Raw genomic sequence first — 10,556 nt, forward strand, 5'->3', positions numbered from 1 at the left:
TACCTCCTTGGCCTGCTAGGCAAACACTATACCACTGAGCTACATCCATTCACAGCCCAGTGTGGAATAACTTATATGCAATTAAATTAATCTCTTGATTGTACAATTTACTCACTCTGAGGTAATATGTAAGATAAGCAAACACTACCACCACAAGTTTTACCAGTTTCTTTCACTTCCTAAACTTCTCATACCCTTTGTAGTTCTTTCTTGCTCTGAATCCTGCTCTAAGGCAGTCACCTAATTGCTTGTTCCTCTAGTTGGCCTTGCCCCAAATATGATGCAAATGGACATTTTTAGGAATGGCTCTGTCACTTCTCATACTATTTTTGAGATGCAGCAGATCTCAGATTCCTTTTCCTGGGGAGTGGCATTCCTTGTAGGCTCACACCACACTTTAACCATTGACCAGTTGATATACACCTAAGTGTCTTCCATTTTTGACCAATTCTAATGAAGCTCTTAGAGACATTTTCAGAAATTATTTATATGGACCCATGCTGTCATTTCTGTTGAGGAAAGGCCTGAGAGGAGAATTGCTGAGTCATATGGCAAATGTGTGTGGAACATTTAAGGAAAATTAAAAAACTATTCTCCAAAATGACTCTGTCACTTTGCATCCCTACCAGCCATTTATGAGGGTATCAGTTGCTCCATATCCTCTTCAACACTTGGTCTGATGGTCTTAGATCAAATTGTATTTAAAGGACCTGTTGGGGGATCTCATTGCAGATGTTTGTTTTGACTTTTAGACTCTGCTTCCTTCTTCCATCGCCCCCCCATCTCTATATATGTATAAGGTATGATACATACAAACACATACACAGATACACTCATGAAACTCTTCATCATTTCTCATTATTACTATTATCTTGGTCATTGTCAAAGCCAAGGCCTCTGTAAGATGGTGCCATAAATGGCAGAGCCCATGGGGACCTTCACCCTAGCTTAGACTCCAGATTAGGAAGAATCACTTGTTGTCCAGTCGTCACAAAGGAGCTTATAATAGGACTGAGCTGGGAGGAGGCCCAAGGCCATCTATGAATTACATCAGGAGACTCAGGGCAGAGTAAGCATCTGACCAGGAGGGGCTGGGGCGATGGCTTGGAGCAGAGTGCACTGCAAGAAGAATTGAATCCACAGCAGCCTTGTTGATTGGGTGGGGGTCAAAGAGAAGCAGTGCTCTCAGCATGCTGGCTACTCACATCTGGATAAAGCTGATTGCTCCCCAAAGGGGCTGAGAAGGACACAACACTGGGCTGTGAGAGCCTATGGGAGGTGGGGGTAGGACAGTTTGCAGGGGAACCTCTAGGCTGCCTGAAGTTGAGCCCCACACCCCTTCATCAGGGAAGTCAGGTTGAGCAGGTCTCCTAACCCACACTGGCTTCCATTCACCCATGCAGGACTCAGGAACTTGAGTCCCACACTCCTTCATCAGGAAATTCAGGTTGAGCAGATACTGTTAATCCAGACTGGCTTCCATTCCTGGCCCATGCAGGGCTCAGGATCTTTCAGAATCTCCCAGAAGCACCGAAGCTCTGGGAGTTCCCTGGAACAGCAAGCACAGTCACACCTCCCTGCCACAGTGCAAGCAGTTCCCCTCACTCCAGCAAGGTCACCTGAATTTCTCCATCTCTGGAAATCTTCATTCTGTGCCCCCCCAGAGAAGCCCCCCAGGTTCCTCCAGTTACATCCAGCTCTCAGCTCCCTCCTCTCCTTCCCAACACCCTCATGGGCCTGTAACAGCAAGGATGGGAATTAGTGACTCCAGGTGTGAGGAGAGGGGTCCTGGGATCTCAGAGGGACTGCAGAGGCTGTGCGACACCTTGGGAAGTACCCAAGGGAAGAAGAAGGGTAGGGCCCTGCCCGCTGCACACTGGCTCCATGACCTCTGAGAGTTCAGAGTGACTCTCCTGCAGCACACACCTTGCAGGGCACCACCCATTTCCCCGCCTCCTCACTGTCAGGTTCAAATTCCACCTGGGCAGAATGCTGCTCTGCATTTCCAGGTGAAGCCCTGGGAATACAGAAGCAGCCCTGGGAGCCGACCATGTGCCTGCATCGACTTCCTGCCTGGCTCATCCTCGTGGCCTATGGGCTCCTGATGCTCCTCATCCAGGGCCAGGGTGAGGCTGCCATGGGGAGGGTGGTAGAGACCGGGTTGGATCTGCCAAAGTGCACAGAGACAGAGCCTGAGCCTGGAGGGAAGGCACCAGGGCGGGGGAGTTGGTAGAGGAGCCAGATGAGGGGGATGAGGGGCAGGAGGGTGAGCCAGAGAGGGTCAGAGCTGCCTGAGGACACCCCCATGGAGGAGTGAGCTAGTGTGAGGGGATTCTGAGGAGCACAGTATGGGCAAGTGAGAAGCCTCCTGGCAAAGGAACAGGGATAGGGGACTGTTTCCTCCTGTGTGTGTCTGTGGCTATAGCTACTTCTCACACTTGGATAATAACAAGAACAATAAGAGCCTGCTGGTTACATTTGACTCTGAGTGTGTTGACCCCTTGGCCACAGAAGTGCTGGCACCTTCCATCGGGTCCACAGGCAAGGTTACTGGCCTTGGGGGGTTACAGTAGCCCGTGGTACCACTTCTCAATGCTGATTTGAATGACTGCTGGGTTCCTGTCAATGGCAAACCTGAGCTGACATGCCTTGGATTGTGTTCTAGAGCAAAGGTGAAGTGCTCTATATTTTCTAGAAGTTCTAGGCCCTTATCAGAAGGTGTTGGTGGGAGAGAACCATGCCCACGGAGTGTCAGCAACCCTGGATCCCTCCCACCCCAAAGGCTCCAAGTGTGAGTGTTGGACATAGACACAGCTTTCCCAATCTTATCTGCACAGAGAAATCCATGCTAACCTGTCCCCCTTAGACCAACACTGATAGGCTTCCTCCCTTACCTGGGGTCTTAGGGAACCAGAACTTTCTCAGCAGGAAAATTTTTCTTGATTCACTGAAAGATTCTATTTTCAACAGTCTTTTTTCTTGAACTCACATCCAAAGGAAAAAAAAAACTGAGTCATGAAAGGGTATAGAATTGAGTCTCACAGTCTTCTGCCCACCCAGTCCTGGCTCCTCCACAGGCCCATCTAGGTCTTAAATAGGGTCCAGGTCTTTCACACTACTCATCTTTGTCTCTCACCTAAATGGTCACAAACCCATCTTTGCTGGTGTGACCTTTTCCACATATGGACACGAGGACACTTCACACCCCTACATATATACATGGGTGAGATTCCTCCTGCTGTTTTATGCAGGGCTTCTCCTCAAGGAAGCAGCTACATAATGTCACCAGATTGCGAGCAGGAATATTTAGCAGGCTTTGTCCTTTGTAGTGACAAATATCAGGCATTAGTGTCCAGTGACCATGTGAGATACTTGGACCAAGATCCCTCTGGCAAGGCACTGTGTGTAGACAGCATGTTGGTAGGGACAGGAGTGTGTCTTTGGACTTGGAGGGATGCTGGCCAATTTCCTTCTCTGGTCCTGTGAGTGGCTGCTACCCTGGCCTGACCTGTACCAGGTCACAGCAAACAGGCAGATCCTAGAGGACCTGGTGAGAGAGAGGAGGAGGTTTGGAGTTTTTAATTTTTCTTATGGAAACCAGCTCAGATGTACCACATTCTAGAGTGAGATCTTGAGCCTGGGGGAGGGAAGGACCCAGTGATGTGGGAGCTGTGGTGATGACAACAATAGCAGGAGAACTGTCAACCTGACTGCCCAACTCTCTGCACTCTGAAGCACAGAGAGGACTGGGACAGCACCCAAGATTAAAACCATTCTGGGGTAGAGAGAAGAGTTAAATCCAAAGTGCACAACATCAGCTTTTAACAAATGTCATGACTTAGACAAGCCAGGTATATCTAGGTTGACTTTGCATTGCTTTCTTGTCCTGATCCCCAACCCCAGGCAGAACAGGAGTTTTATGATTGAACTCATAGCTCTCCTCCCAAGTCCATCTCTCATTATATGAATGATGCTTCTTTATGTCATTTCTTGTCCCCTCAAGCATGAGATCCTTGAGGATGGGAAACTTTAGTTCCATTCTCACAATCCTCTTAGTGTGTGACATGACCTGGCACAGTGAGTGCAATGGACACTCTTGATCCATCAGCCCAAGAGACATTCTGCTGGCAGTTGCTAGGGCTGAAGGATGGTGGCAAGTCACAGGAGCCTGGTGAGCCTGGAGGGATAGGCTGTGACCCGGTCGATTGATAGTGGTGTTGGGGATAGGGACTAGGGTTGGGCAGAAGTTTCAGAAGCGAATGTTGACAGATCAGGGTTCCTCCACAAGGTGGAGCTGAGGAGAACCAGCCAGGCTACAGTGCTGTTGGTCAGCAGCTTATTGGGCAGACCTGAGCCTGAAGTGCCTCTCTCTACCCACAGGCCAGGAGTCAGTCAGCCCCATCCGGATGACTCACACCGGGCAGGTGCGGGGCAGCCTTATCCATGTGAAGGGCACCGATGCTGGGGTCCACACCTTCCTGGGAATTCCCTTTGCCAAGCCACCTCTAGGAGCACTGCGCTTTGCAGCCCCTGAGCCCCCTGAACCTTGGAGTGGTGTGAGGGATGCGACCTCCCACCCGGCCATGTAAGTTCTCCTGGGGTCTGGGAAACCTCAGGGCTGGGGTGGGGGTGGGTACTCCGAGCCCTGGGCCAGGCTGCAGTGGCTCCTTCATCTAAACTGCACTGAAAGGCCTGGGGCTATAGACCAGTAGTGATGTGTTTTTAGCAACCTAATGCACCGTCTTTGAAACCCAGGCCCTAAATGAACAAATATATAAAAATATATCCCTCTGCATTGGGGCAATTCTCACATTTGTTTTTCCAATGCAAGAGTAACTGCCAGGCCCCTGAATCAGGGCTTAGAAATCCAAAGTCATTAGCTCCAGTTGTTGAACACAAGAGCAGAAACACATGTCCCTGGATCTGGCTTACTCCAGGTGTTCTCTCTCACCAGGGGAGATGAATCTGGGAGAAGGTCGGCTTGGCTCTCTGAACCTATAAAAGACCTTGACTCCAGCAGTCGATGCTGAAGATCCCTGAGGAGGGAGCAGTGATGGCTCCTTGGGGACCCCACCCACAGGGCCAAGGGAAGGTGCATGTGCTTACAGCTGGAGACTCTCTGCAGGGGAAGGTTTTCTGAGAGTCTCAAGTTGGGCTGTGGGATGCCCCATTACCCTTCTATGAGAACTAACCTCCATCTACTCAGGCACCAGCTGTGTGGAGACACTTATGCTTTTCCAGGCCTGAATGCGGACAGAGATAAGTGGTGACAACACAGGCAGCCAGTGTTTCCCAGACAGGGCCCTAGAATCAGGATTGCCCGGCCTCATGAGGAGTAGGACGCAAGTGCTCAACAACCTTGAGGCCTCCTTGGAGGTCTGGGCTCCATCCCAGGATACCCTGAGACTGTGGCTTGGAACAGTCAGGGGGAATGACTTGAAAGAAGGATCATGTGAGGCCAGGCATCAGTTAAGGCAGGGAGTGAGGTTGTCTAGATAGAGTCAGGACCTGAGGTCTGAATTGACCACTGCTCAGCCCCTGAAATAACTGTATTTCATTGTCACCAGGTGTCTGCAAAATGTAGATGCAATGAATACAGAGGCTCTGAACCTAGGGAATAAAAACTTGTCTCTCATCCCCATGTCAGAGGACTGCCTGTACCTCAGCATCTACGCGCCTGCACATGCCCGTGAGGGCTCTAACCTGCCTGTGAGTGTTAAGGCATGGTCAGTTGAAGGGTGGGAGAACATTTGTTTTGAAAGATAATTAGAAGAAAGCTTGTGACATGATTCAATGATAGCTTGCACAGTGTTGTGAGGCCCTGGGATTGACTCCAAGTGCTACATAATATCAACAACACTACTGGAAGACATAGGTTAGCTGGCTACCACTGTGGTGTAAACCAACATGAAAAGTTTCTCACTATCAGCCTCAAGAAGACCTCTTATGCCAGCAGGTAGCTGACCTAGGCATGGAGTAAAAGAGCCCTGGATGCTCTCAGAGGCCAAATGTTGGGACTCACTGATCCATTCACAGCTTGTACCCAGGAGATCCATTCAGGTGCTCAAAGCTGCACTTTGAGATCATTGAATTCAATGACCATGGATTATTTTTCGGACCAGAGATTAGATGACAATTTAAATTAATGTTCAGGTAGGATAATCACAGAAACATCACTTTTCTCTTTAGAGTAGTTCTGAGAATAGTAGATCCAAGGTTTTGATTCATGGGTAGACCCCAAAGTATGGGAGACTTTATCTTCCAAATTAAACTTGTGTCCCTTTCCAGTGTCCCAGTTCATGAGGTCCTACTAGAGTACTGTGTGGGTAGCTACACAGGCCAAAGTGGTTTCAGAGTAGGGGTCAGCCAGGAGGGGTTTGGGGAAGGTAGCTACCACATGGTATATCTCCTGATTTCCCAGGTGATGGTCTGGATCCATGGTGGTGCCTTGGTGGTGGGTTCAGCTTCCATGTATGATGGTTCTATTCTGACAGCCATTGAAAATGTACTGGTGGTCACTGTCCAGTACCGCCTGGGAGTTCTGGGATTTTTCAGGTGAGCCTGGAACAGGGATGGTCAATGGGGGCTGAGTAGACAGAGGACCATCCATGATCATCATCCTTGCATTTCTCAGCACTGGAGACCAGCATGCTACTGGCAACTGGGGCTACCTGGACCAAGTGGCTGCCCTACACTGGGTCCAGCAGAATATTGCCCACTTTGGAGGCAACCCTGATCGAGTCACCATTTTTGGCGAGTCTGCAGGTGGCACTAGTGTGTCCTCACATGTGGTGTCTCCAATGTCCCAAGGACTCTTCCATGGTGCCATCATGGAGAGTGGGGTGGCCCTGCTGCCTGGCCTTATCACCAGCTCATCTAAAGATGTCTCCACAGTGAGTATCCTTTACTACACGAGGCCAAATCTGGTGCCTCGCCCTTCAACTTTAGAGCCTCTGCCACTCTGTGTGTTTTATGGGAACAAAAACCATGCAGGTGTCTCTGGAGCTGGCCACACCCCAGGGATTCTGAGGAGCTCAAAGGTCAGAATCCACACACCTCTGCCTCAAGTGGTTGATTTTGCTCAATGTTCTGTAAAGCTGCACCCCGGGGGCCTCATCTTCAGAAGACCCATGTAAGCAGGTGTGATGGCTCCTTTGGCTGACACCTGAGCTTTAGGAAATGTGGAAGAATTTCACACCTGCAGCAATACACACAGGGTACACTTTGAGAATTATGGGTAACTTAAACACCGCTGAGACCTTAGGCAACACCTCCCTCCCTGCCTTGAGAAATGATCCACTCTTTTTTCATGCCTTTACAGTTGGTAGCCAACCTGTCTGCCTGTGGGCAAGTAGAGTCAGAGGCCCTGGTGAGCTGCCTGCGGGGCAAGAGTGAACAGGAAATGCTGGCTATTACCAAGGTAGGGCTGAATGGACGTTAGTGAGGAGACAGGGGTCATGGTGTAAGGAAAGTACAGTGATTTCTATTGTGGAACAAGGATCTCATTTCCAAGGCTTGGTCTTCTTGTATCCTCATAGCCCTGTATGGGAAATTGAGATGAAAATATGCTACACCAGGTGTAGAATCCCTGAATGTTGGTGTGAGCATCATTGGTTGAGCTGGGATGGGTTGGAGGTAACTCAGTGTCATTAGAACAGAGACTTTCCTTCCTGTGATCATGTACCTTGAATGCCCACTTAGACTTTCAGTGTCATTCCTGCTGTGGTGGATGGGGCCTTCCTACCCAGGCACCCCCAGGAGCTTCTGGCCTCTGCTGATTTTCAACCTGTTCCAAGCATCATTGGTGTCAACAATGATGAGTATGGTTGGGTCGTTACCATGGTGAGTCCCCTCTCAAAACCCCACGATAGTGTCAGGTGGGAGCGGCTTTAGACGTCATAGCTCCTGGTCATCCCACCCCCAACTCTAGACTATCCCTTTACCACACAGGTTGTGAGCCCCCCTGAAATCCACAAAGACATAGACAGAGAGACCATGCGAGCTGTTCTACAGAGAACATCAGCACAAATGGTGAGGCCCCTGGGGTTCTGCCAAGCAAGAGTGCAGTCGGACACTCATCCTTTTCAATGACCCCTAGGAACAAAGATTGATCTATGTGCATTTGTGAGTGGGGTCACCCCACAGCTTCACAGCTTTGCCCTATTCCCTGACACATCTCAGACCCCATCCACAAATCAAGTGGCTATCTCCCTGCCCCAGAGACTGCTTAACATGACTCTCCCTGATCCCCTGGACTAGATGAAGTTACCTGCCGAATGTGCTGACCTATTAATGGAGGAGTACATGGGAGACAACGAGGACTCCCACACCCTCCGACTCCAGTTCCAGGAGATGATGGCAGACTTCTTTTTTGTGGTGCCTGCACTCCAAGTAGCACATGATCAGAGTGAGTGTATCTATAGCTGAATTTGGCTTCCTAAGAGACAGCTCAGAGCTATGGGTCCCAGGTGAGGTCTGGTGTCAAACACATGTCTTTATCCAGACCCTGGTCCCAGGCACCTGAAGGCCCTCATCTCCATACATACTTATGGCTAGAGTAAGACATAGACATCACACTCATTTTACAGAGGAGGGGACTAAGGTAGTGGCAATCAAAGACTTGCCCATGATCACACAGACAGAAAATCCAAGATATGAATTAACAAAGAGTCGTCCAACTGCCCCTGATCCATTCTGGGCATCCAAGCCACTGTGAACATTCAAGCCAGCTTTGGACCTAGCAGTCTTGCTACCAAGAGTGACACATCCTGTCCACCCTCCAGGTTCCCATGCTCCTGTCTACTTCTATGAGTTCCAGCATCGTCCCAGCGTCTTCAAGAACATCAAGCCACCACATGTGAAGGCTGACCATGGTGATGAAATCATTTTTGTGTTTGGATCCTACATCAACGGCATCAGAGGTGAATTCTCCTTGTTCCACAGGAGCATTCTCCTGTGTACATGGTGACAATCACTCTCATGGTACAATGAGAAACTGGGGCTAAGAGAGAGCATGGAATTCAGAGTCTACCATATTACAACTCAACAGGTTATTCCAGGGTTAGACCTTTCCCACTCAAATCTATGCTCCTTCAAACTGTTCCCAACCCAACCATGGTTTCTGGCATAGGAGAAGAAGGGGTGGTTAAAGGCATGATCATTTCTTAAATGACTTCACAGTGTCCAAAAGAAGGAAACTTCTAGGCCAAGGAGGAACCCAGTGTTGATTCAGTTAAAGGCTGGAAAGAGTAAAGGCAGGTTGGGCAAGCAGAGGGCCTGGCCCCAGGGTGTTGTGATAGGGAAGGGACACAAGCCTGGGGCTGGGGTGGTGAGTGTGGCACAGGAGTGGACAGCTGGATGGGGTTAGCCAGGACCTGGACCCTTGCCTTCCTTCTCCCACAGTGGAGCTCACTGAGGAGGAGGAGCTGCTGAACAGGAGGATGATGAAGTACTGGGCCAACTTTGCTCGAAATGGGTGAGGACACCTGCACATCTCAGCCTCCCATGGGGCACGGGCCCTCCACTGCTCCCTTTCTCTGAGGTGACCCCATCAGCAAATGTGTGTCCTTAATCACATCCTAGCACCCTCCTCAACTGGTAGATCCACACTATAAGAGGGTACTTTTTGGATACAGGTCTCTGTGGGTACAGTGGTCCAGAGGGTGAGCCATAGTGCTGGGCTACCATGGGAGCCAGCCTCTCACAGGGAAGGGCAACACAGGCCATATTACTCTGCCCTGTGTGGAATGACAGTAGTGAGAGGTCATTGCTTTCCTACATCAGGACACCTCTCCCGAGTCTCAACACCCCAGTCTGCCTGCCTGGCTGTCCTGTCCATAATTGGGCTGGGAGGTCAGGTCTGAGTTCAACAGAGCTCAGACTGACCCTTACCCTGCCCTGCTGGGAGGGCATGTGCACAGGAACCCCAACGGAGAGGGCCTACCCCACTGGCCACTGTTCGACCAGGACCAGCAGTACCTGCAGCTGAACATCCAGCCTGCTGTGGGCCAGGCCCTGAAGGCACACAGGCTGCAGTTCTGGACCAAGACCCTGCCTCAGAAGATCCAGGAGCTAAAGGAGGCGGAGGACAAGCACACAGAGCTCTAGCTTCCTTGTCAGCAAGGGAGGGGTGTGCTAGGTGTGATGGGGTCTTCCTGTGGTGCCCACACATGCCCACCCATTAAACAGGGTTGACTCACTCATTCACATAGCTATTCATCCATACACTCCGCCATGGGTCCTCTCTTGTTAGACACACTCAGTAATTCCCAAGGAGGCTGTGGATGGGTAATCCAGTGCATGCCCACCTTCCACCTCACCCCACTGTGCCTGAGTCCTTCCCTCTCTTCTTCCCCTCTGCTTCCCTACAACCCCTTCTAACCCCTCCTCCCAGTTGCCACACCCTCCCATGCTGACAGAGAAGTTTCAGGAAGCAGAGCTGGTACTTTTCTGAACCCCTTGCCCACCTCTCAGCAAGTACCCCATGTTCTCATACCAGTGGGACCTCTATAGAAAACCTGGACACCACAAGCCCCAGTGTTTTACTCCATCAGGCT

At 50.3% G+C, this 10,556-nt stretch overlaps 1 protein-coding gene across 4 annotated transcripts; it reads left to right on the forward strand.

Annotated features, from left to right (window-relative positions):
* Nucleotides 1-2,050: 2,050 nt before the first annotated feature.
* Nucleotides 2,051-10,107, forward strand: LOC143383413 (cocaine esterase-like). 4 transcript variants are annotated; one of them, XM_076837917.2, is made up of 12 exons: nucleotides 2,051-2,126; nucleotides 4,381-4,585; nucleotides 5,568-5,709; nucleotides 6,422-6,555; nucleotides 6,635-6,893; nucleotides 7,322-7,420; nucleotides 7,702-7,870; nucleotides 7,979-8,031; nucleotides 8,260-8,407; nucleotides 8,784-8,921; nucleotides 9,403-9,475; nucleotides 9,921-10,107. In XM_076837917.2, the coding sequence occupies exons 1-12, from the start codon at nucleotides 2,051-2,053 to the stop codon at nucleotides 10,105-10,107; spliced, it is 1,683 nt and encodes a 560-aa protein (XP_076694032.2). The 4 variants fall into 4 exon arrangements, with proteins under 4 accessions (XP_076694032.2, XP_076694031.2, XP_076694033.2 ...); XM_076837916.2 differs by having other exon boundaries at nucleotides 7,702-7,842; nucleotides 7,951-8,031; XM_076837918.2 differs by lacking the exon at nucleotides 7,322-7,420 and having other exon boundaries at nucleotides 7,702-7,842; nucleotides 7,951-8,031.
* Nucleotides 10,108-10,556: the final 449 nt, after the last annotated feature.

The sequence above is a fragment of the Callospermophilus lateralis genome, chromosome 18, assembly GCF_048772815.1.
Source record: "Callospermophilus lateralis isolate mCalLat2 chromosome 18, mCalLat2.hap1, whole genome shotgun sequence".
NCBI classification, from domain to species: Eukaryota; Metazoa; Chordata; class Mammalia; order Rodentia; family Sciuridae; genus Callospermophilus; species Callospermophilus lateralis.

Excerpts from the sequence above, each read along its gene's own strand:
- LOC143383413 (XM_076837917.2), top strand. The coding sequence starts at position 2,051 with ATGTGCCTGCATCGACTTCCTGCCTGGCTCATCCTCGTGGCCTATGGG. Across the intron at positions 7,871-7,978 it reads CCTCTCAAAACCCCACGATA|ACATAGACAGAGAGACCATG; the intron begins GTGTCAGGTGGG and ends AAATCCACAAAG. Across the intron at positions 8,922-9,402 it reads CTACATCAACGGCATCAGAG|TGGAGCTCACTGAGGAGGAG; the intron begins GTGAATTCTCCT and ends CTTCTCCCACAG.